This window comes from Diadema antillarum, unplaced genomic scaffold, assembly GCF_040938485.1.
Source record: "Diadema antillarum isolate AM-2024a unplaced genomic scaffold, OU_Dant_1.0 seq00000345_RagTag, whole genome shotgun sequence".
In the NCBI taxonomy this organism is placed as follows: Eukaryota; Metazoa; Echinodermata; class Echinoidea; order Diadematoida; family Diadematidae; genus Diadema; species Diadema antillarum.
Window position 1 is genome coordinate 983,438 of NW_027271356.1, and position 27,699 is coordinate 1,011,136.

Consider the following 27,699-nt stretch of genomic DNA (forward strand, 5'->3'; position numbering starts at 1 on the left):
TTTCAAAATGCATAGGGGCCTGTATTTTTTTTCTTTTAGAACTGTAACAAGTAAAGTTGTTTAAGTACTTTCTAACATTTTTTTTTTTGGAAATGGCAACACTGTTCAGGGATGCAAAAATATATATATATAATTTTACCACTTTTTTTTTCGGGGGGGGGGGGGGGGGTGTCAGACTCATCGACAAGAGAGCGTATGGAACTTGAGAATAAATGGCAAAACACCTAACGTTTCTCATACATTACAGGCAGTCGTCTCATCTCTCGTTTCATGCTTTTTCCAGGATAGTTTTCAGTGTTTTTCGTTTGATCGTATTGTCATCAAATTTTTTTTTTCTGGACCCAAAAGCCATGAATGTACTCAGTATAATTTCTATTGAGGTCTGATGTGAAAAAAATAACGCAAAAACTACAAGGTTCACTGATTAGGCATGATTAATATCATCATCCCTGACGCCGACAATTACCCTGTTAAATAATGACATGAAGGTATAAAACCATAGATAGAGTTGTATGCTACGTCTTTTATTGTTTTTGTCCAAGTAGAAATATTGTACAATTCAATGTTTTGTGTCGTATATTCAGTAGGCCTACATGACTATTTTAATCGCTGTTGATAAGCATATCATACTAGTACAACTGGTATCAAACGGTGTCAAATTCAAAGTTCAAAAGACACCTCGACAAGGTAATATTTGTGTATTTTTGCAAGATAAAAGACTGTCTATGGGTTGTCATGGCAGGCCGATAATTTCTGATGAAAATTATTTCTACGATAAAAGGAAAGAATCTCTTTTTATTTCGTTTCAAAAGAAAATGAATGGGAAAATCTCAACGACTCCAGCATAGCGCATGCCCGTAGAAAGATCGTACTAGCGTTGAAGGAATTGGCCATCCCATAATACTTCTTTTCAATCCTATTTTGGCTGTTACATCAATGATCCTCTCCACCTGATTACATTACATTTTTCGGTAAATACAACGTATTGTTGCATACTAAACACAAAAAATGCAAAGAAAACCCATTAATAATATAATTGTTAACATAAATGAGGCATTTGCGAGGCTGATATGCGGGATGTGAATGAAATCATGTTAATAAGCTCTATTTCCAGAGGGGAATCTATGTTTCTTATCACCACACCCAACGTTGTAGGTACCTTTTGCTTTCTGGCAGCGGATTTGTAAAGGGAATTACCGGGTCATTCAGGGTGCTACATTACGCTTAGGGGGCCCTCGACCGGACACCCCTGCCTTCTTCGTACTCTACGGGATAATTTTAACAAGAATTGGACAATTTGGTGGATGGCTAACCTCTCAGATAACCGCCATAATTGCGTACTTGGTGACGTTCATTTTCAGTTCTAAGCTTGATAGCATAGCTTTGCATAGGCGCTGTGTACTGTGCTGCATACACACCACATAGACTTGCACACATTACACAGCCATCATGGCTTGTTGTTTGAGCGAAGAAGCTAAAGAACAGAAGAGAATCAACCAAGAAATAGAGAAACAGCTACGAAAAGACAAACGAGATGCACGAAGAGAGCTCAAGTTACTGTTGCTTGGTGAGTATATAATGTTAGAACCATATGTATTGACCTAATATCTTCGAAATACGGCTCGGTGTTATTTTGTAATCCACATATCATTGCTAAACTACAGTCACCATGGGCCACCATTGGCACACAGTGAATGTAGCGCGACCTATTCACCACACGCCTCACATACACAGCCAGTGCAGTGCATGCATGGAACTGCATCATCATACCATGTGTACACTGTCACTGATGACATGATTACCATGGCTGTGTTATACGTGACCAGTCTGTTTTTCCAAATCGTCTTAGACTTAGAGATTAATTTTGCCAGAAATTCAAAGGAAGTACACGTCCTGGAAAACAACTGTCTCCATTTTCTTAAAAAAACCCCCTTATCTCTCTGTACATGGGTGGGCAGTGCAGTGCCATCTGAATATATCAATCTGTGACTGTGAGTGTTGTGTGTGTGGGGGGGGGGCGAGTTTGCAATACTGCAGTACACAGTGCAGTTAATGGTGCTGCAAACTATCATGTAATGTCAGATTCAACATGTTGATAGCCAAATTGGCAATCACACCAGGAAAACAATGGAAACGCTAATAAACTCTGAAGCCACACATGTTGGCTTACATTGTGTAGACATCTTACAATTGTGATTCAGTTGCCAAAGCCAAAGGTATAACTATGAGTATAGGTATGGTCTGCAGGTTTTGTAAATTGTATCGCTGCCGGGACAGTAATTTGTAAAAGTGAAGTTGACATGAATTGGAGGAGTGATTTGCACTGGTTTACACATTGCTAGCCTCTTTGTCAGAATAATGACAGTGTATTCTACTTTTCATCTTGCATTGTGAAACTTCGTGGACATAAGGAGTGCGCGAGCGGTGGGCACATGCGCGGATTATCTATAACGTGTAATTTCTCGCATCAAAAAACGTATACTGGTGCGATATGTTGAAATATGTCATATTTCTTGTTGAGGGCACGGAAGGGGGCGAAGCGATTCGAAAAGAAGACAAAATTTTCTTTCTTTTCATGTAAAGATTTTTTCCAGAGAGTATTTATCTTCGCTGCTTTTCAAGTTTTAATTTGGCTAAGCACGTTCACTTTTTGTAAAAAGTCTATGGAAAATGAAGAAATTTCCACGAATTCGTACGTACTCGCTGGTTTTCAACATCGATCAAATCAGAACCATATATCGTATCAACTTGGGGCGAAGTGTTTTGGATAGAGCGGGCTGTAATCTACATGACTATATAAAACTCATTGCTATTGGTTATCTAACTCTGCTGCTTTCTTAGGCTAAAACTACTGATCAATTGGAAAAACTGTCTCAAAAGTAGAAAACCTAGCGATGACGTAATGGGCGATACTATTCATCGCAAAGGGAGATGACCGGATGTACGTGTTATGTACGTACAGTCCATTGTCTCATTTCCCACGCGAGAAGACCAAATGTGACAATGGTCATCTTTCCCAAGGTATTTTGAAGAGGAATCCTCCTGTTTTGTCCGAAAAAAACTTATTACAATGGCCATAAAGGTGGTTAAAATGATCAAGTATGCTTTAAGATTGGTGAAAGCGTACATAATTTCATGAAAAAAATGTCTACATAGCCAGAAAATGAGGTAGTGAATGAGGTCCTTAAGGCAGCCAAAAAATAAACGATCGTTTCAGTGCAATGAGTCCCACATGTACAAAGTTGCGTATGGTTAATTACAGTACGTAGGCTGGCTTCCATCAGGGAGGTGGGAAGTCCCTGCTTCCGTACTCGAGCTGTGCCTGTGTATGTAATCCTGGGGCATTTCAGGAAACATTTTTGTCCGACAAAGCTGTCAGACTATTTTTCTCTCAGGCAATCAGATGCAAGGATTTCTGTAGCTTGTAACAGTGTGTCAGAAAAATATGCTTCATGAAATGCCCCCATGCAATGCAGCGAACCCCTATTTTGATAATGGAAATGCCTCGTCTCTTTGCTATCTCCGTTCAAGCGTGAGATGAGTAAACAACGTGACCCGGTGACCTGAACGTGCACGTTGTTGCTTGGAAGGCTTGTGTCCAAAATTGGGGAAAAGTTTTCATAATGTATTGTATGATTTGACATTAATATCAATATGTTCATTTAATACTCGCAAACATTGACTTTTAGCTCCTCATGCAATCGATTACGATTTGAAGGAAGTCATTTAATACAAACAGGAAGGGGAAAACAAATTAAAATGTGCTCTTACCTGTCAAACACTGTAGAGACAGACCTACACTGTAGATGTGTACAGGTGATAATAGAATATCACTCCAATAATGTAATTTGAATTTTTGAAGGCCACCAAGATAAACTTTTGGCTTCTGCAACAGTATAATTAGCTGGAACCAATGTGATTGAATAATCAGCTTGCAGATTATCACTGTGATGAAGGTAGTTCCATTTTCTCTGAAATGAAATGCCCTACTGTTAAACTACTGTAAATTCCACTGGTGTTCTCTTTCTATCTCTTTTTTTTTTTTTTTTTTTTGATGCACACAAAGCAAAATAAACATGCAATGAAATGTCTGTTTCTTGTGTTTTCATTATGAAGTGTCTGAAGCATACTACATACAAGAGAAGCCTTCATATTTAATATAGGCCTATTTCCATATCTATAATGCATTATAAAGATCATCAAAGTCTCTGAGAAATTAGAGTGTTACCCTTCCTGGCAAGAGTGGATGTATGTGTAATAGATGAATCCGACTTCAGAGCACTGTAACTTATGGCAGCCATAACTTGGGGGGGGGGGGGGGGGGTTTCCAAAGAAAAAGAAAAGCACTTTCAATGGATTATGCAATGAGCCAGGTGTTTTGCTATGTCAGTGCATAAATTATCTTTTATTAGGGATACTTGAAGCCCCCAGTTAGAAATTACCTTTAAAAGACAGTACCCAAACTAAATTGGTCTATAGAATGGCCAGTGTATTATGACAGTGTTGTCCCCTTTTTTGTTACTACACAAAGTACGTATGCGCACTTAAAATGTCAAAAGTAAACTTGGCATGATTTGTTACCTCATGTTAAACCCCACTCTGTATTGCCTTATGGTACAGTGTTTAATCCTTATAAATGCATGGTGCATGATGGGAGGGAAATTTATTAACAGATACAGGCTAAATATGTAATTTTGTTAGTGGTGTATTGTGCACTTGGCTTATTGCATAAAGCTATTCCATTACCATTCTTTCCTTCATTTAGCAAAATGTTTAGACAGGGTTGGAAAGGAGGCTTACTGTAAATTTTTGAGTTGAAATTAGATGAAATTTCCTCATTCATAAAGGCCATCTCTGCATGGAATCAGATGAGCACTCTGTAATATGAACCAATTGGATGAATACAAAGATGCATCATTTTAAGTCTAATAACATGCATAATGGTATGATCTCTTGAGTTACATGTATAATGATGGGAGGTTCTATGTGGTGATTGTTTTTCTAATAGCACAGTGACTCCAACACTTGTTGCTATGGTTGGGGCTGTGGAATAAATCTCATAAATATTTCTTTTTTTTTTCTCTCTCTCTTTTGTAAATAAGAGCCATGTATGCTGTACATCCAAGCTTCTGATTTAATTGCTCTGATTTGGGTCAGTGAGGGTGAACTTACACCCTTGATATAATGCAAGAGTGACCGTCAGTTTGTCACATCCGTGAAGAGTGTGATGCCAGTAGAAGAGGTACATTGTATATTTGGTGTGGAGCAGTCACAAAGGCATCCCAGGAGAAAGTTCTAACATGTGAAAATGGTTGAAAGAAAAGCAATGAGCATTTTTTTTTTCCTGTACGTGTACTACAAATGTGAAGAATAATTGAGTGTGTGTGTGTGAAATGTTGATGTATCAAACTTGGTTACAAATAAAACTTGTATGAAAAAGAATGGGATCGTTTGTGTTATCATCCGTACATGCTGTACAATTGTACAACCTGCTGTTCAATTGCCAAGTATCGCATGAGACAGCACCAGCTTTGTATGATGTTATGCATGCAGGGCAGATTATTGATTTGCAATTGCTGCAGTTATGAGTGGCAATGCAAAGTTACTTGTTCATGCTGTACTATGTGTGTGAGACATTGTTTAATCTCCCCAGAATTGGCACTGCTGCTTGTGGTGACAAGAGCGAGTAGTAGATAATGACTAAAAAAGAAAAAGAAAAAAAGAAAGTCAGTAAGATTGATTCACTGTATAATATTGAGTTGCTCATTGGCATATTGCATGGCCCCATACATGATTACGTGTGTTGGTTAAGTGGGCAATTCACTGGGTTGGACAGATCATGATTTGGTCTTTTGGTGTACAGGCTGCACTTGAACTTTACTGCTTTATTTCTGAAAATATTGTGGTCTCATTGTTTTAAAGTGTACCAAGGAATACCCTTGAAATCAAATTTTTGTACAGCTAGAATACACAAACAACAGCCATAATTCACCTGCGATGGCCCTTGAAAGTATGCATATTTCGATAAATCAGATCATATCTCTATAACAATTTGGCTCTTGTGCTCCACATGTTTAAGTTCTGCTCCATAAGCGCTGGTACTGATTTGTGTACGTTTTAGCTACTAGAAGTATATCCGTATGCAGGAAATAATATGCAGATTCCATGTTGATTGGTTAGCTGATCGCGCGCAAGCATCATTCAAGACATATTTTGAAATAAAGTATTGATACCAGCATCGTTCGATTGAAAGAATCGGGTGATCGACTACTAGTCTCTTCAAGTTGTTTTGTTTTTGTATACTCTTCGTTGAAAATTACATTTAAACCCCAATAAATGAAAATCGGAAAGACAAACAATTCTGATCTTTTGCCGAGGGCATGTCTCGAGTATATTCTACAAATATAGCAAACATAATACCCCGGGTATTCGTACACTGAAAGTCTTTTTTGTTGTTGTTGATTTTACTTCCAAACTGGTTAATTCCATTTGGATAGTGTGTTTGGTAGAGTTCTGGTTATGGTCAAGCCTTATGATTATTTAATGATTTACAAAGTGCAAATTGAAAATGCTTGAAATTTAGGCCAATTCTAGGATATAAAGATAAATTAGGAAGAAATATAGGTCATAGGTAATCCTCGGATGAGACACACGCTGTTGGTGTTAATTAGTGTTATAAAAACATTTGTTACGTTTGCACTATCAAAATTTCTAGCTGTTGAAACCTGCAATGCATGTGCATTTTTTTTTTTAATATACATGTACAGTATGTCAAAATTCACTGCCATCCAAGGAAAATGGAATTCTTTCCATGTGTACAGCTTATGTCAATGTCTTTTGTCAAGGGTACTGTACAGGTGCAGGTGCTTTTGAGCTCAACATTAGATTACCAAATACTGTAAAAGTGGAAATTTTCGTGGTGTTCAAATTTTCGCGCATTTCGCGCAACCAGAAACTAGCGCGAAAATAAAAGCACGCGAATATTTTTGCTTGCCATATGTGCCTGTGTGTGATGTCATGATTCTGCGGAATTAAAAACATGCGAAACTCTTCCGACCCGGCCAAGCGCGAAAAATTAGTCACGCGAAAATATCCACTTTTACAGTAATAGAATAGGCCTAACTATTTGTGAGTATTTAATCTGCTTGGATAATTGACTACTGAGAGCTGTTGTACAGGTGTACTGTATACAACACCCTGAAATAGTCATTGTTTAAGTATCTAAAATACTTCTTTGTTCAACATGCATGTGTTATCAGCAATGGGACCAGTACAGTGTACATACACTGGGAAATTCTGTTACACAGCAAATTTATATTCAGGAATGCAATACTAGTAGGGCACAGGTCATTGCACATTCCAATGAGCTAACTGCCAATATTACAATACATGTACAAATTCAACAGATATTTGAAGACCTACCATTAGCCCTCTTCATCATAACGGGTAGGCCTAAATAATGTGTGACTGCTTCACATGTTGCACACACACATAAGCATTGTGCATGAAATACCAACAGTCTTCAGTCTGAGAATATTTTCCGAATGATATTTCTGCACTGTATATACATTGTATACATGTATGTCATGGTCCATAATGACAGTTGTATATAAATACATGTATACACATCCTCAGAGACAGGGAGTCAAGTCTGTCTTACAAATTAGAGAAAGGTGCATTTTACCCATGGCCATAGTATGCACTCAAAATGATAAAAACGGTAAAGGCATTGTCAGTAACTTGACTGAAATGGCCACTTTCAAGGTGCCCACAGGGTGATGCATCTGCGGATATACAGCTGTAAACTTTCCATCACAAGATCACTCCTTGCATCTTTTGTGTTTCTTCAAAGATTTAAAGGAATTTCGTTATGGTAGTGCTCATCTGATCATCCGGAATGATTTTAGCGTGAACACCACTGAAGTGCAACAAAGTTCAACACAACATTTTATGTGTTATGATGTTCACTGCATGATTAGAACCACAATCCGCATAATTGGACAAACTGTGGCTGAAACATTTCCATTGCCCCCATTCATGCCTAAAAAAACGAATCAAGAGCAATAATCACAAGGGATTTCATTTCCCTACCAGAACTTCCTATTTTCCAGCCAATCCCAGATACAGTGTAGATTCTGCCGATTGTGCGGCCAAAACTTTTGCAGATCGTGATCGTTAGTGGGACATACATAGTGGGACTATGCAATAGGGTTGCGTTGTGCTTGCAGTGCCATTAACTTCTACTCAAATATCAATTAAAGGGTGTGTACAGTTCTGGTTGAGGTGAAGATTTAGCTTTTAACGTTTTGTGAGATATTCAGAAACCACTCTATGAGATGTCAAAGAGAGAGCAGTTCTAAGGGGTATCAAAAGTTTATTCGATGAAAATCGGTTTTGAAATGGCTGAGATATCCAAAAACAAGGTGAAACAAAGAGATACTAATAAAGTTGGGGCGTGTCGCCTTTTATTATTAGCACTATTTTGGATGTCTCGGCCATTTGAAAACCAATTTTCATCAAGTAAACGTTGAATCCTTCTTTAAATTACGTGCTCTTTCATATTTCATAAGAGGCTTTTCATTATCTCACTTAGGAATGTTCAAAACATGAATCCCTATCTCAACCAGTACTGTACAGTCCCTTTAATGCACTTAGATTCATCATTGTTTTGTCTCTGGTTATGATAGCATGAATGTACCCGTTGCCATGGATAATGATGATTGGTATAAGTTTTTATGGGTCAATTTAGGAATAATGGATTTCATGTAGGTTGATTTGCAGAGGTGTATACCAGCCACCATTTAAGTGGGACCTCCCTCTTGTTACAGTATACAGTGTACTTGCTGTAAGGTACAATGTACTGATAGTGGAACTTATGGAGAGCCCTCCCTCCATGACAAAAAAAAAGATAAAAATATTAGAGTTAAAAACTACATTGCAAATCTTCCTCAAAAGCTACATTGTAACTGCACCTGCATTTTTCAATTGAGGTGCCATTCCTCTGATTGTGGGTACATGGAGGCACTAAAGATTTGCCAATTTCCTTGTATCGCTGGGACATTGTTAAAGATCTGTACAATGTAACTCTGATATGCATTGACTATTGTGTTCCAGAGTAGTAGTACAATGTATCTGAATTACTGCATTCCAACTTTGTTCAGATGTACAGAGTCTTGGGTGCGACTGAATATAACAGTTTAACACCCTTGAATGCCTTCTGAGCAGCGACCCTGAAAGCTTTGTGACACTCCTGTACGTTGTCATTTAGAATTGGTATAGATTGCGCATGCATTTCCTGCAGGCTTCATCCGTGAATAAATGACTTTTGGAGGCGCCATGTTTTATATAAACATTGCATACACATTACAAGAGAAATGTGTACTTCACTATATCTACAGTACTTGCAGATGCATTATTACAATAGCTGAAATTATGTACATTGTATCAGTCATTCTAAAACTTACGATGTGTACTGTTATGCATGAAGGTTGTAAATTGATTTGCTCTGATATTTAATAGTTTTTCCACTGAATATTATCAAATATATTGGTACCCTAAATTTCCTTTGTCCCCAATACAACAACTGCTTGATTATGCTACATGTACATAAAAAATGAATAGTAATATGTTACAGAAATGTATGAATTAAGGAGATGATTCCCTTTAAAACACATCTTAAAAATTGTCCTCTTACAATCTCTCAAATTCACTGAACCAGAGTTGTTGTTTTTTTCCTGCCCTACCAATTGACTCTAGATTTAATATACAGATGTATACATTACTATAGGAAGATTAAAAACAATGTATGTTAGCATTGCGAGATGATTATTCACACATTGATAAAATTTTTTAACATTATATTCATAGAAAGATAAAGTAGCAGATACAAGGCAAGAGCATAAAGCTCCTTATCAAGGAGGAATGGACAGAAATCATGAATGCATTAACATTCTAATATGACCTGATCTAATGATATGATGCAAATGAGATATACTAGCATGCAACCAAAGTCTGCAGATTGTTGGGGCAAAATCCTCCCACAAAAACACAGATGATTAAAAAGAAAATCACACACACACACACACACACACACACACACACACAAACACCCGCACACACACAAAACACACTCTAATGTGAAGCATGTGAAATATTCTTTTTTTTAATTGCATTTTTATTTCTTACAGCAAACATTTTGAATTTTGAATCGCCTATTGCAATATTGGTATCAAAAGTCTTATTTCATCAGAGAGTGACTTCATTTAGGCGCACCTGGTAAACTAGGGACGGCGAGCGACGCGGTGCGACGCTTCTGCAAATTTCTTTCAATTTCCGACGTCAAAGGACACCCAGCGACGGTTAGCGACGGCGTACAGTCACTAGTTTAGACTGCGTGTCGGCGGGCGCCGCCGAGCGTCGCAAAGCGTCGGCTAACTCCCAAGTATACTTGTAAAAGACGAGCCCTCACAAGTGGACCGTTGCATGTACGAAAAGGAGCTTACCTGGTGGCCGTCTCGCTGCGTTCGCGAAATAAGCTCCTTCCCTCTACCCTACCGATGCGTCCTGATGCGTCTCGAGGCGTCCCTCGTTGAATGGCGACTATTGTTTCGTAATGAATAGAAAACTAAAGTGCTACTACTAGTGCTAAGCGGAGAAGCCATCGGCAATCCAGGATTTGGGGCCACGCACTGTTTTGACATGAAAATTACACTTACTGATACATGTGCAAAATAATTAATGTATTTTAGGTTACAGAAATGAATTGTGACATGATTCAACTCCTCAGCAATGCAACTGCGAACCAAATTCGGCAATTAGTATTAAGGAGGAAATGCCATAAATATAATATTGCTTGATGCTTTAAAAAATCGCGAGTTTACCATTTAATTCGCGCTACTCGCTCGCTACTCATACGAATCTCCGATACGCGTGCGTGTACGTAGTGCAGCGTCCGAGTATACTTGGGCACACAATCTGCGCCCTGGGCTTGAGATGAAATTTTATGAAGCACAGCTGTGACTTGTGAGAGCTAAAACATCAAATGCAAGTCCCCGCACCGTACGTAAATTTTCATTTAAACGCAAGGAAGTTCATTGCTAAAAGGAAGCGTGATTCCGTATAGGCAAATATCGAACGCAACCTTCGCTAATCAAATGGAATAGAAAGTGCTACATATTACTAGCAGACGAAGCGGAGAAGCCATCAGCAATAGAACAGGGTTTGGGGCTACGCACTGTTTTGACCTGAAAATTACACTTACTGATTTTCTAGGTTACAGAAATGAAGTCTGACATGATTCAGCTCCTCAGCAGTGCAGTTTCGAACCAAATTCGGCATTAAGTATGAAGGTAGAATTGCTGCCCGATGCTTACAAAAATCGCGAATTTACTGTTTCGCGCTACTCGTTCGCTACAACTCCCGATATCGTTCCGAAAATCCCCGATACGCATTAAGTATTGTGTTATAATATAGCGTGTGGTATAGTGCACATAATCTAAGCACTGAGCTTGGGAAATTTCAGTAGTTGTGAGAGGTAAAGCATCAACACATGCAAGTTCCCGCCCGAGAGCGACAAGCAAGTTCATTGCTAAGCGGACGCTCGATTTCGTAGGGAAAATATCGAACGCAACCTTGACGAATCCAATGCCAATTTGCGTTTGTTTCTAATTCAACGCACAGTTTCAGGCAAAACTGTATTACTTATTTGCAGTTGCAAGTCAAATCTCTCACAGGGCCAGCGAGCCCTGGTCCCAACAACTTTTGTTACTGTCATTTTAAGGCACGACGGACATCCACTCGTTGGTATTCCAGAATGCGTTCGGAATACACTTTGTACCTTTTATCTCAGTGGCATGCACTCGAGAATGCGCCCATTCTATACCCATTCCGGCCGTCGCCTGGGAATGCTCAGCTTAACAGGGCCTAGAAATAAGCCGGGCATTCCGGAATGAAACTGAGAATGCATCAACAATAAGGGTGACTTTGTCTAATCTCTCTATTGTCTGTTAAAACCTAACGGTAACACTACCAACAGGATTAATTTACCAGGGTTCACAACCTTTGTCTTCTAGCATGCATTCCATCAGCCCCACGCTTTCACCAATGAGGTGCATTTTGTATACGTACATGACGCTAATAGCTCACCGTTTTGCTTCCTTCGCTAGCTCTCAACGATCGAACATGTGGCTGGATCTCTAGCTGGCCTGGTATTGCGAAGGTACCAAGGTAGTCTTTATACAGGCATGCTAGATTTCGAATTTTCTATCAAAGGACATTTAATTCAGTTTTCGCCGAGAAGGAATAAATCAATCCTTTTGCATGGCTACGTGAACATTTATGATATCAGGGAGGTGAGGTCTGTTCGCTATATGCTTTTTTTTAGGCGAAAAGAAAGACAAAACAGTATCATATGACGTTTACAGGAACTCAAAAGGGGCTTTTACTCAAGACTAGTGCTAGAGACATGTCCCTGGCTCACTCCCACTCCCAGGCCAGACTGTCTAATTGATATCTACACGTGGTTTACAACAAGGGTGGGGTGTGAAGGAATGCATACGCGCATTCCTTTGCTGGCAGGCAACACTAACTTATTGATTGATCCACTCTGCTTTCATGGAATTTTCCACAAGCTTGGCCTGGCTGGGGCATAGGTATCATTCCCATTTATTCAGCTAGCACATGTTCCTTTGTTTGTTTAGTTTTAGTTTAGTTTAGTTTTTGTTTTTGTATTGTACCGAACTTCTTCTTTGTCGGGTGGGCTGGGGAGAGGAAAGATCAAAGTGAGCTGAGAGGGAATGAGACAGGGAGAGGGGAATCAAAAGGAGGAATCGTCCGCTAAGCATGTTGTCTCCTATACTTTTGCACAGTTCCATAAATTGTCCTCAAATGCCGATCATGTGAAATTAACCGGATTTGGATCAAACAGAATTGAACTGATATGAATAATAATATGAAAATCAGTGCTGATGCTACAATACAAACGCATTCTACGTCACTACGAATGATTACAAGTTACTGATCTTATACTGCAGGACCTATAATGTATTACAAAGCGTTTTTAAAGCGACAGGGCTGTTATGAAATTACAGACCAGCGTGGCTAACGAGCTACCCTCACAACCATGAAGCAAACGGGCAAATTACAGATAGGAAAATTATTCGACATGTATTCTAGCATGTTCCGGAGCTGCATGTTATTGCTATTTACTTTCGAACGTAAAAGCAAACATGTGACATTTATTTTATCGTCGTACGGAGTTGAATATTATCGTTATTAATTTCCGAAAGTTAAAGGAAATATTCCACATTTATTTTAGCATCTTCCGGGGCCGAATGTTATTGCTATTTACTTTCGAACATAAAAGCAAACATCCGGCATTTATTTTACCATCGTCCGGAGTGGAATATCATTATTATTCATTTCCCAACGTCAAAGCAAACGTGCGATATTTATTTTAGCATCTTCCACAGCCGAATGATACCCTTATTCATTTCCCAACGCAAAACCAAATACTCGACATTAATTTTAGCACCGTACGGAGCTGAATCTTACTGTGATTCATTTCCAAAAAGTATAAGAAAACATCCGACATTTATTTTAGTATCATACAAAGTCAAATATTACCGTTATTTATATCCCAAAATTAAAAACAAATATCCGACATCTATTTTAGCATCTTTCGGCGGTAAATGTTATTGCTACAGATTCGAACATAAAAGCAAACATCAGATATTTATTTCATCGTCGTACGGAGTTGAATTTTATTGTTATTCATTTCCGAACGTCAAAGGGATCATTCGACATTTATTTTAGCATCTTCCGGAGCTGACTGTTATTGCTATTTACTTTCGAACGTAAAAGCAAACATGCGACATTTATTTCAGCATCTACCAGAGCCGAATGTTATCTTTATTCATTTCCGAACGCAAAATCAGATATCTGACATAAATTTTAGCACCTTAGGAAGCTAAATCTTACTGTAGTCATTTCCAGAAGTATAAGCAAACACCCGATATTAATTTTAGTATCATAAAGTCGAATATTACCGTTATTCATTTCTCGAAAATAAAAACAAAATATCCGACATTTATTTTAGCATCTTATGGAGTCGATTGTTAGCGCTGTTCATTTCCAAAAGTATAAAGGCAAACATCCGACTTTTCTTGGTGGCCCGATCGGTCCACCAAAATCTTCATACAGTTTGTATATGAAATTCTGGTGCCCGACGTGCGTTTTTTGATGGCCCCGGGCCACCGCTAGTATCGAGACCTGACGGTATACCTGGTAGGTACCTCCTAGCAACAGGGTTGGCGTCTCAATCTGGCAAGAAAAAATACGAATGTATCGAACTGCGGTACGAAACGCAATTTTAGGCGACGAGTATTATATCGTAAAAAAACAAATTAACCAACATACCAATACAGAAAATCGAATAAAAACAAAATCTCTGTGTTAGAAATCAGTTTCCAGAGACACTTTCACTCATTTTTTTTTTTTCACACTGAAACACAACGTGTATAATGGCGCGACTTTTCTTTCTCACAACGCAACAGGGCGGCGTGTAGTTCTTTTGAAGGTCAAAGACAATAGTAGAGGTGCACGAGGCCGCTATCATTCTTCGTGAATGAATGGTTTCAGTATAACGCGTCTGCATTCTCGGACGCATTCCGGACGCCTTGAATAGAGGATTTTATAATCCCCATTCTCGGAATACGACGGAATGCCTCTATTCACAAGGCTGAGGGGAGTAACAATAGGACATTCTCAGTGCAGGCAGAATGCGTGGACCGGGAATGAAGTAGAGAATGCCTGCATGCCGGACGCATTCTGGATTACCAGCGACTGGATGTCCGTCGCCACAGCATACACACATCACATTTTATTTTGCTTTCTGCTTAACTGCGTCATCATGCGTCCCGAGGAGTCCCTCTCTGATATGGCGACTGCTGTTTTTTAATGAATAGAAAGCGCTAAACTGTACTGGCAAACAAAGAAGAGAAGATTAATCATTATCTTACAATGTCTTAATGAAGCGTAAAGTTACTCTAAATACTACGGATTTGGAAGTAAAACGTGATTCGTTTTCTTCTCTTAAATGCGTTCTTTGAGACCTTCAGCAAATTGTGATAGTCCCTTACGTGCTACTAAGTAGGTTATAGCTCGTTATTCCGAAGGTTCGTTATTCCCGAATTTCATTTTCGGATTAACGAATCTCCGGAATAACGCCACAAATGTTCGGATTAACGAACGTCTAGATATAGGGAATTTGCGTATTTCGGATCAACGAACCTTCGGAATAACGAACCTTCTGAATTTTGAATTGATTTGATTTGATTCATTTCATTCTCATTTTCATTTTTTTCTTTCATTCCACAAAACATAACACAAAGTAAATCTCAAATTCAATCATAAGCATAATTATATACATTACAAAGTATAACAATCAATGGTAATCAACAAACTTGCAAAGATATGCACACATACTGGAATTACAAAGTTATGTTTGAAGGATAAAAAAATGAGAACTGAGGGGTCCACTAAAAAGCATTGCTTGTAGATTGTGGACCACTCTAAAATATCTTCAAAAATACTTGTTGTAAGTACAAGTACATGTACATAATACAGAAATAAGACAAAATGAAACAAAGAACAGAGACACAACAACATGGCATGACTAAACTGAGGGGGATACGATTGAAAGGAATACCCTTAGCAAAAAAAAAAAAAAACAAACACACACACACACACACATTTAAGGGAAGAAGGGAAAGAAAGAAATAAAGAGAGTGCCTGCACGCTGGACAGAGAAACGGAAAAGGGGATTGTGGAAGTATTTCGGACAGCTGGTGACTGCACGCAGCTGTGGAAAAGTTAAGGATATAAAATGCCGAATTTCTTTATACACTTGTACTTTATAATGCCATTCTTTACTTTATAATGAATAACGAACAGCACCCACTAAGTACAGTTGTATTTAGTGGCAAGTATAGATACGAGGCCGATTGTAGTCATCATCATGAAGCATACTAACGTAGTATTTAATCTTCCAGCGCGCGTTGGTGCGTTGTTTGTAATTCTTGGTAAAACCATTGTTTTCAAAGAGAGAACATCATCTTGCTGATATAGATCTGCTCTACAAAGCTGTCACATTCATGACAGCAGTTTTAAATTCTGTATTAAACCTATGTCATTAAACTTTTCGTCTAAATTTCGTCTTTATATACACACTGATTAAATACGAAAAGGTTTAAAATGTTCATCAAAGAAGGGGGTCTGGACATTCACATGTTGGCATCAGTGACTGTTCATTCATCACGATTTATTTTTCTTTGTCCATTCACGAATCAACAGTATCATCATTCATCTAGTATTAAGACAAAAAAGTAATGTATATAGATAGGGAACATAACTGCATCACCAATAAAATGTTATTATCGATGTGTATCACAACATACCTTGGTACCAGCGCTCACACTCGTGTTCATTCGTTTGTTTTGGTTTTCATAAAATTCATTCTTTCCTATCTTGGTGGTACCTTATAAGCAGCCGTTGGGTTTGCAATTCCCTCGTCGATTGAACGTCGACGGACTCTTCGATAATTTTCAGCGTCGATTACTAACTTACCTTAACACCCACAGACACGCACGACAGCTTTCAAAGTCCCTTGGCTGTAAACTTGGAGAGGTGCTCACATGGACTGTTATCTCGGTGTCGTAACATGCCGAAACACAAATTCCCTATGCCTAGAGGTTCGTTAATCCGAAAATGAAAAAGGGTCTGTTAATCGGAACATTTTGTGGCGTTATTTCGAAGTTTCGTTATTTCGAAGGTTCGTGCATTCGAAAATTAAATAAGGTTCGACCGCATACAATCCGTTCGTGTTTTTCCCCTTATTTTTTTTTTCCTTTGCTGGTAATGAACATTTAGTTTTAACTTAACGAAGGTGAGGTGTATGTATTTTTCCCATCATTCATGGGAAGAGAAGAAGAGTGAAAGAGGGAGAAATGAAATCAGACGGAGGACACGTAGCTCAACAAGCTGTCTTTTACACCAGCATCAGTAATATCATTACCATCGCTTGGCCCTTTTCGTATCAAAATTAGGAACACGACCACCATCATCACTCGAGATAACACTTAAGCAAACTAATCACAAAGTACCAACAACCTCTCAGACAACAACACAAACAGTACAAAATATCACACAGCACACCGAAGAGGCTGGGATCGAACTTCCTTCGAAATATGCAGTACTACAGCAAATTGGAGAAATTGCCGTTACGAAAATACATGTGCAGTAACCGAGACGGGTGCTGTTCGTTATTCCGAAGGTTCGCTATTCCGAAGGTTCGTTATTCCGAAGGGTCGTTAATCAGACGCAGACACGCAAATTCCCTATACCTAGAGGTTCGTTAATCCGAAAATGAAAAAGGTTCGTTAATCCGAAAGTTTGTGGCGTTATTCCGAAGGTTCGTTACTCCGAAGATTGGTTAATCCGAATCTGAAATTCGGAACAATGAACCTTCGGAATAACAAATCTTAGGAATAAAGAGCCTTCGGAATAACGAGCTGTAACCAGAGAGACACCTGAAAGAATTTTTACATACCGGTACTTCGAAACAAAGGGAACGAATAAAGTGACATTAAACAAAAGAAATCGTACCAAACGAGGTATGAGAAACAGAGGAAATAAAACAATGAGTAAAGGCCCTCGCCGAAGTTTGCAGCAGCGAACACCACGCGAAAATTATACAAAGTCAACACGTGGCAACTCGCTATGACGAGATCTTGAGACAGACATATTTTGTTCTTTGTAATCTTTATCAGTACACAATAAACAATACAAAACAGAAAATGAATTCGTTGGGACCGGAGAAATTAGTTTGTTATATCGGGTATTATTTTGTTACATCAGGATCTCCTATGCCTAATCGAGTTTCCACGGGACACTGGAAACAAAGTTCGAACGCTTTTTCACATGCACAAAATACATGCAAGAACAATTATCGCAGGAGCAAATGTGTTATCATCCAGTTCATTCCCAAAAATCTTCTTTTTTTTCAATCACAAAATAATTGTCCCGAAACGAGAGAGTGCCACAGAACTTCTTTAGAGTTCTGCGGAGAGTGCCCGTCACCTTCTTCTGAGGGAATTGCTAGTAAGCCTGACCAGACGCAGTGCAATTCTATGCAGCGACAAGGGCTGGGTAGTTAGTGAATGAGTTGCCTCCTAATCCGTCTTTTGTTCGCACGAGGCGTGGCGTGGACATTCTGTTTTGAAATCGGCAAGCCGTAATTGTCTCTGATCATAGTTACTCTGTACACTGTACTTGAAAGTCTGTGGTGTAGGGGGTGACTGAGACACCTTCCTTGCAAGACACAGTGCGATGCGTAAAAAAAAGACAGATTAGTGCTTGTTCATTAATTTTCTACGCCACCACGCCAATGTGCTGAATACGCATTGTATCACGTTATGTGCACCATCTTGTTGATGAACCCTATGAATTTGTTTATCAAATCGTTGCTGACCGTAAACGAGAGGTGGAAAATATAAGTCACGAACTGCCAGCCGCATGACAGAAATGTACCAAGCAAGCAAACAAGCAAGCACCAGTGAATGCCGTTTACAAACGCAAAAACTTGAACTGTTAATAGCAAAATCGACTGAAATCGTGTTTAGACTAAGTAAGAAGCTAAAGGGCCTACTCGTACATTAATATTGCAGAGATCAGTTACTGAGGATGATTTAACAGAAAGAAAACTCGCCTTTTAAAATGCAAGGTAAAACTCGCTCCACATCACAATAGGGCAACGAGTAAGTTCAGATGTACATGTTTGTTGATTTACAGATCAGCAGTTGCGATCTTAACAAATTTAATTTGTAGAGGGAGGCAAAGTGAAGAAACTCGCATCTGAACCTTCACCCCTCTGAATAATATCTTTCTTTCAATGCAAAATGTTTTGGGTATATCCAGTTATTGTTTACTATAAAACATAGTCATGTGTTATTTACAGGCTTTTTCATGTTATTTATTGGATTCTATACATCTTAACTATTCCAGTTTCTTTCCCCCTGACTGATATCACAAAGTCTGCCATAACGATGTTCGCTAAACAGTTTACGTTCCATACGAAGAAATTATGTCTTTTAAACGAGGAAAAAACAAAAACAAAACAAAAAACAAAAACGAACGAATGTTGATAGCCAAATAACTTCACAGTTCGTAGGTGAAGTTCCTTCAAATTTTCCAAAGTAATACGTAGTTTTGAGCGTGAAATTGTCAGGATTTTGCTGTCTAACCCGGTAGTGGCTGCATCACATACTCGTAGTGAATTTGTGTGGGCATACGAGGCCTTTCGTATATTTCTGTGAGTAACCAATCCCTTCCTGTACAATTTGTAGTTCAGTAAACATTTAAAATACTCAATTAAGTACACAATAATAAACTGTTCGATATTTCTACTAACGGTCAAAAGAAAGGCTATAATTAGAATCATGATCTTTGCGATGACAACTCATGAGCTAGTTCTTCGATCGATATTTCCAGGCTATTTACACGCGGTTTATTCCAGTGCGCGCATTCTTTCGTCTGGCACCTTGGGTCTGGCACCTGGTTTTGTGGAAATTTTCCACAAGGAGGGGAGAAGGGTGGGGTGTCAAGTTTCTCGTAAATGCCAGAGAGTGCCTACACAATCTCTTTGCTTCAGTTACTGTTGTGTTTTTCCCCTTTGCTGGTAATGAACTTCTAGATTTAACTTTACGAAGGTTGCTAGCACGTGGTTCTTTTTGTTGTGAGGTGTATGTATTTTTTTTTTTTTTTTTTGCACCATTCATGGGCCGGAAGGGAAAGAAGTATGTTCTGCAAGCTGTCTTACACTCGCATTAGTATAACTTATCATCACCATCACTCAGATCACTCAGCCTTTTTCTATAAACATTCAGAAACATGACCAACATCATCATCAATCAAAGATTATTCCTCCCGTCTATATTTCTTTTCTGAATTATCCTCCACTACTCGCTTTAATGATTAACAAAAAATCGTAACTGTTCGTTACTTTGAAAGTTTGCAATTTCCGAAGTCTCGTTATTCGAAAAAAAAATAAAAGCAACAACAAAACTGTGTTGCTGTTTTGAAGATTCGTCAATTCAAAAACGAAGGAAGGTTTGGTTTTCTAAATGCTGTTAATCCGAAAACAAAACAAATTTTTGACCACATTATTCGTTTTCAGATTAACGAACCGTATTTCCCATTTTCAGATTAACGAACCTTCGGAATGTCACAAAATGTTCGGATTAACAAACCCTACTACACTTTCAGATTACTATAGTAACAAACATGGAATTTGCGTTTTTCGGATACGGAAGAACGAACCATCGGAATATAAGTATATACACCTATCCGGTATCATCATACCTGACTCTTTTTGGAATAATAACCACCACGCAAAGAAATTAACAATGTCAAACTGAGAAACTGATTTCTTGCCTCAAATTTTTCCCTGATGCCGTCTATATATTTCTTTTCTGAATTACCCTTCCCCCTTTCCAGAATACACACATCACGCAAAAAAAAAATGAACGATATCAAACTGAGAATTTCACTTACTTGTATTTCTTGCCTCAAGATTTTCACTCCCTTCTATATTTATTTTCTGAATCACCCCCCCCCCCATCCCCTAATCGACTGAAAAAAAAAAATAAACGTAGTTACAGTCATTCCGAAGGCTCGTAAATCCCAAATTGACGAACAAGGGGGGGGGGGGGGGGGAAATCGTTTTTTGAAGAATCGTCGACTCGAAAACGAAACGGGGGTCGATATTAAATCGTTGTTAAACTCAAAAGATAAATGAGTAAATAAACAAATAGATAGATAAATAAATAAATACATAATAAATAAATAAATAAAATTTCGTGCCGGATTAAGAGTGTTCAGACTAAGGCACCTTCGGAATAATCCCACACACTGTTAGTTACTTAAAAGTTGATGCCTATTTAGGTGGTCAAATCTTACGTTTGAAATGAGAAAGTGGGAGCATTTGCAGACATTTTAAAAACATCCGACATTAACGTTTTAGCACAATAAAGAGCCGAAAGTTATCGTTATTCATTTCCGATTGTAAGAGCAATCATGCAACATTTACTAGTATTTTAGCACCTTACGGAGCCGAATGTTACCGTTAATCATTTTCAAATGTAAAAGCAAACTACCGACATTCATTTTAGCATCTTAGGGAGCTGAATGTTATCCTTATTCATTTCCGAACGTGAAAGCAAACATCCGCTATCTATTTCAGCATCTAACTGAGCCGATTGATACAGTTAGTCATTTCCAAAATTAATGTAAAAGCAACAATCTCTTACTGTTTTAGCATCGTACGGAGCAGAATATTACTGATATTCATTTCCAAATTTAAAAGCAAACATCCGACATTTATTTATCATACGGAGCCGAATGTTATATGCTGCTGTCCACTTCCGAAAGTGAAATGAATCATCTGACAATATTATTTTAGCATCGTACGGAGCCGAAAAGTAGGGCCTACTGTTGTTCATTTTTAACGTCAAGGCAGATATCAGACATTTACTTTCCCATCAAACGCAGCTGAATGTTACTGTTATTCATTTCGAGATGTAAAAGCAAATATCCAACATTTATTTTAGCATCGTATGGAGCAGAATGTTACTTCTATTCACTTCCGAACGTAAAAGCAATCATCTGACATTTATTTCAGCATCTTCCGGAGCCGAATGTCATTGCTATTTACTTTCGAAAGTATAAGCAAACATCCGACATTCATTTGATTATAGTACGGAATTGAATATTATTGTTATTCATTTCCGAACGTCAAAGGGATCATTCGACATTTATTTTAGCATCTTCCGGAGCTGAATGTTATTGATATTTGTTTTCGAACATTAAAGCAAACATCCGGCATTTATTTCACCATCACACGGCGTTGAATATTATTGGTATTCATTTCCAAACGTCAAAGGGATCATTCAACATTTACTTTAGCATCTTCCAGAGCTGAATGTTATCGCTAATTTACTTTCGAACGTTAAATTAAACATCCAGCATTTATAGCATCTTCCGGAGCTGAATGTTATTGCTATTTACTTTCAAACATAAAAGTAAACATCAGACAGTTATTTTATCATCGTATACGGAGTTGAATATAATTGTTATTCATTTCCGAACGTCAAAGCAAACATCAAACATCAATTTTAATGAATCAATGTTACTGTTATTCATTTCGAAATTTAAAAAGCAGACATCCGACAATTATTTTAGCATCGTATGGAGCAGAATATTACTGCTATTCGCTTCCGAACGTAAAAGCAATCATTTGATAGTCATTTTAGCATCTTCTGGAGCCAAATGTTGCTATTTACTTTCGAAAGTAAAAGCAAACATGCGGCGTTTATTTATTATCATCGTACGGAGTTGAATATTATTGTTAATCATTTCCGAAAGTCAAAGCAAACATTCGACATTTATTTCAGCATCTTCCGGAGCAAAATGTTATCCTTATGCATTTCCGATCGCAAAATCAAATATCTGACATCAATTTTAGCACCGTATGGAGCTGAATCTTACCGTTATTCATTTCCAAAAGTATAAACAAACATCCGACATTTATTTTAGTATCATACGAAATTACCATTATTCATTTCCAAAATTAAAATGAAACACCTGACATTAATTTTAGCATCTTGCGGAGCCGATTGTTGCCGCTGTTCATTTCCAAAAGTAAAGGCAAACATTCTGACTTTTTCCTACGGGAGAAATAGGACGACTTCGTAATACACTGTATTTAGTTCTTGAGTCACTTGACAGATAAAAAAAGATCTCACCTCATGCATGCAAAATTTTACATGTATGGAGCTGCCTAATTAAGGCATACATTCGCGTTTAAGTGTAGACCTACATGTGTTTTCATAAACCCTCTTCGATCGCTACTTTCAAAGTGTTCCCCGTTCAGTGAGATCACACCCCATAATTACGTTTTGAACTCGTGGGTTGTTACAACGCCGTCATTACCGACCGCGAATTTAAACACACGCGAAAAAGTCGGCACCGATGGAAACCGCGAAAGTTTCTGTACGCGAAAGAAACCACTTTTACAGTAGCCAAACGAAACGCAAATCAACTCATAACCAATGTTGAGACAAAGGAAAGCGTCGGGACACGTCGCTCATCGTCGGGCTATCACGAACATCATTTGTAATCTGGAGAGGCGCGTCTGGACACGTCGCTCGCTATTCAATTTGAGCACTGGCCGTGACCATTCAGAAATCTCGCTACATCTCAAGCGCCATGTCCCGAAACGTCGGCGCTATTAAAACGAACACTTGCGTGAGCGGAGGTCACGCAACATAGAAAAAAATCAACAACTTCTTTCGAGGGTGTCGGCAAGTGTCAGCAAGCGTCGGCAAGCGTCGCGGTATCATCAAAATGATGGCGCGTACTGCTTTGACCGACGCTTAGCGACGGAGTGAAAACATACTGCGACGCACTTCATTGTTCTCGCAATATGTCCCCGTCGCTGAGTGTCGCTCTCCGTCGCTCGCAGTCCCTACTTTACCAGGTGCGCCTTACTCTTGAATGTTCGCTCGATAGAATGGCCCATTTGTTCTTTGTCATTCAGACTCCAGAAGTTACAAAGCATTACAAACATTTGGATAATATGGGACCACGTTGATAATTTAAGCCTACAAAATTCAATTTGTCTGAAACGTACATGTAAATGAAGGTACGTTATGCTTTCAGCAGATACACGCACTCATGCCAGTTTTTTCCCTCCATGTGAATTTAACATAGAAGTGAATTTTTTTTTTTTTTTTTTTTTTGGGGGGGGGGGGGTGATTATCCAAAGCCAGATTCATTAGCCAACATTCAAGGCTAAGTGATCTTTGTTAGTCCCTATTTCTCTGTCCAAATCTGCGGGAAGTATTAGTGAATTGATAATAAGTGTGATCCGAAATCTGGTATTTTAGACTGTTCGAAATGCAAGTGACTCTTTACCCAGACCAGGGCAAAAACCACACTGCTTATTTATGGTCTCTGGTATGCAATCAGTTTCCATCCTGTGAAGGATGGACTCGGCTCTCTCTGGACAAACAGGTTGTCATCTGCCTGTGACAAGTGCATTATTTGTCCATATTAAACATAACCCTGGCAAATAAATATTGAGTCATTATGCATGTTTGCATGTATAATACCAGAATGGTCTGTGCTGACACGCAATATGATTCAAATTTCTGCCCCCCCCCATGATGCATACAGCAAGTGCTTTTGTGTGTGTTCAAGTTTTTCGCATGAGGGTACAGTATGCCCCAACTCTGCTGTCCAATCTATTTTTTTATTCTTTTTTAAGTAATAGATGTTACCTCATGGGGTTGGATAAAGCCTGTACAGATAATTCAAAGGATTTAAACTTCCACGGTTTGAAAAAATCTGTGCAAACTAATAGCTCACACAAAAAAGTAGCCTGAACAACAGTAAATTGGTAGTGTTGCTGGGTACTGAAATTGGTGACAATGGGTGATTTCAAGTTCGGTGCTAGTGCTAGTGCTAGTGCTAGTGCTATCTCAGCACTAGCACCGGCGATAAAACCGAACTTGAAATCACGTCGGTGTTGGGAGTTGACCTCAAAATTATGACGTATTTCCGGTTGCTGGTGCTGGGCTCGGTGTTGAATGTCGTCTGCTGAACCGAGCTCCGCCGGTTGTGTTAGCGATTTACGTGCTTTTTCGCCATTCACTAACACTAGCCCCTAGGGATTAACATTTTTGTCATTTCAAGTTCGGTGCTGGTGTTAGCGTTGCCGTGCGAGACTCATATTCACGTCCATAATAGATGCGCGTTTTACGTGCAAAGTCTATGCTAACGCAATGGTCGCCCACCTAACGTACACGAACACTCTCGACATGGCTTCATAAATCTGAGCCTAGGAGCAAAATTAAGATAGTTGTATTTTTGGGAGTGGATGAAATTTGTGGTATTTTAATATGTCTTCCTCACTATGTCTCTAAAACTAAGCAATTTTGGCTACATCTTTTAATATTTGACTGTAATCACGCGCAATCACTTTTTTCGTCGCGCAATTCCCGCGGAGCTCGCGGTGCTGTGAATTCCAACACCTAGTGCTGGTGATCGATAATTTTGATCGGTATCGCCTCGTTAATCTGACCGTCGGTGTTGGAGCTCGATTTAACGCTGTTATTCGGGGGCTAGCACTAGCACTAGCACTAGCACCGAACTTGAAATCACCCAATATTTTGGTGTCCACAGTAGCATGTGTTTCAGCTGGAGGAGTGCATCCAAAACATGCAAGGTAAAATAAGAAGATACTGCTGCAATTTTGTTTGGTGTTCAACCCTAAGGCTTTGTGTAACACATGATGATTATGATACATGATACTCAGAAATAACTAGAAATCCAGAAAATTAAACAAGGCTAATATTTCCAGAAAGAAAATGAATGCATTCGACGATATCTGACATAAAAAAAAAACAAAAAACCAAAACTGTCTGGCTTCAGAAAATGGAGATTTCTCATTCTGGAAACGGTTCGAGAACAGTCAAATATGAAAATGCAAATAGTGAAGTTATTCCATTTTTTCAACATGCCACATAGGTCGTACATAGATTTTCACATTTCCAGTTCATTATTCAGGCGAAATTTTTATCTTGTTTGCTGCAAACAAGACTAGGAGAATTTTGTAATTGAGAAGACAAAAAAATAATAGTTTAATACTGTCACTGGTCGATTGGTAAGCCTTGTCACTATTGTCACTGCGTAGCTCCATTCTGCAGTTTGACCCGAGGAGCTGAGATGTGTAGTTGGTAGTGAGTGGCATGTCCAAGCTACGCATTTCAAAACGACTTTGTGTTTATCAACTCTATTGAAATGCATCTCTGGCTCTAACACATTTGTGAGCACACTTTTTTGGGCGTGTCCGAAACTTGTTTCTAATATTCAAAACAGCTTTGCATTTATCAATTGCCCAGAGCTCCCTGAAAGTTGTTCGGAAACCTTAATTCCGCGCCAGAAGTGAGTTGATAAATGCACCCTAAGTCTGTCCTTTCCAAATTGTGAGGAGTGTTCAGGCACTGACGAGCTCTCTGTTCAAGCTGCTGTCAAAGGTGACTGCACCATACAGCGTGGTCACACTGGCAAAAGATTGAGAAGTTTGCGAAGTCTTTGCGATATTGTGTCGTCCGGTCACGCTTGCAGCCAATATTTGGATCGAAAAGATTTGGTCTGGCCAAAAAAAAAAAAAATTTTGTATTGGCGTAACATGAGATTTTCAAATAGGGTCGGGCGGGCGGATTTTAAAAAAAAGAATTATTTAATTGTTTTTTTTTTTTGCTACCTGTATTTTACGTGTAAAACTCATATTTAACAAAACCCCATTCGATAGAGAGGGTCTGTTGCATCCAAAGTTTGTTATATCACCGGTTTAAAAGCCGTCACGACATACCGGTCAGAATACGAATGAACAAATTCCTGGGCTAAATCACCCAGCGCCACAGACAAACCGATTCTCCGAATAATATTAAATAAAATCTTCGAACCGGACTTGCCTGTCGCCGACACGCTGTACTGCGCAACCATTTTCCAACACCAGCTGTTGTTGTTGTTGTTGTTGTTGTTGATAATTCGCAAACCCGTATCGCGCCCTCTCTCGGTAAAAACGATGTATTTCCCTTTTTTTTGTTGTTGAAAAGTTCAGGGTCGGGGTTTTTTTTAGGGTCGGGCGGGTTACGCCAATACAACGATTTTTTTTTTTTGGTGACGTAACAATGAGCACCTGTACAACAATAGCCGTGTGCTTCAGAGGCGCTGTCCGCAAACGGGTGGTGGACTGGTCCTGTGACAAAGATGACAAAGTTTCAGTTTCTAGCAGTCACACTAGCAAAAGATCAAGAAGCTTGGATGGGAGTGGGGGAAATATCCTTAGTTGGAGTGAGAAGTTACGCGAAGAGTTTCGCGGGGAGTTTGCAGTCACACTAGCAAAACTTTGAGATCTTAAAGGGACATTCCAGACGATTTTCATAATTTCAAACCATGTAGTACATAAATCGATAACTCCATATATTTGTGGAATTTATCATGGTTCTTGAGCAGAGAAACAATAGTTTAAAAAACCTTAAGCAAATTACACTGAACAAGGATGATGACATAGGAGGTTCACATATTTCAGAAATGTGGCAGTGTCATTCCATTACAATACCGCTTGCTTGCGAGTTCACCTGTGTATAATCTATGCATGCCTTCTTCTTTCGTTCTGCTTCCTTGAGCCCCAACTCATGTATTCTTATGGTGACTCTGCCATGTCATCATCCTTGTTCATTGCAATTTGTTCTAAATTTTGAAAATATTCTTATTCTTCATCCCAATTAGCACAAATTCTGAAACTCTGTCCTCAGGATAACTAATTTATAGTTGTTCAAATGTAAAAATCTGAAAATCATCCGGAGGTCTCCTTTAAAGATCGCAATCTTAACCTTCTTGATATTTTTCCAGTCTGACTGCACCTCTAGAGAGCTAGGCAGCGTGGAAAGTGTTTCTCCATTATTTGCAGTCCAGTATGTTGCTACTTTCAATACAGTCGTCAGTGTGTGTCTTCTGAGATTTATGCATATTGGACGAATGTGTACAACTGCTTTGAAGATCACTGTGAAGGCCAGA

General features: G+C 38.8%; 1 protein-coding gene across 1 annotated transcript in view; it reads left to right on the forward strand.

Moving 5' to 3' along the window:
* The first annotated feature begins 1,150 nt into the window (after positions 1-1,150).
* LOC139730975 (guanine nucleotide-binding protein G(q) subunit alpha) overlaps positions 1,151-27,699 on the forward strand; it is a 70,105-nt gene continuing 43,556 nt past the window's right edge. Inside the window, exon 1 of the mRNA XM_071641854.1 lies at positions 1,151-1,567. Coding sequence (XP_071497955.1) covers positions 1,450-1,567 — 118 coding nt within the window. The 5' untranslated portion in view covers positions 1,151-1,449. The remainder of the gene's footprint in view (positions 1,568-27,699) is intronic.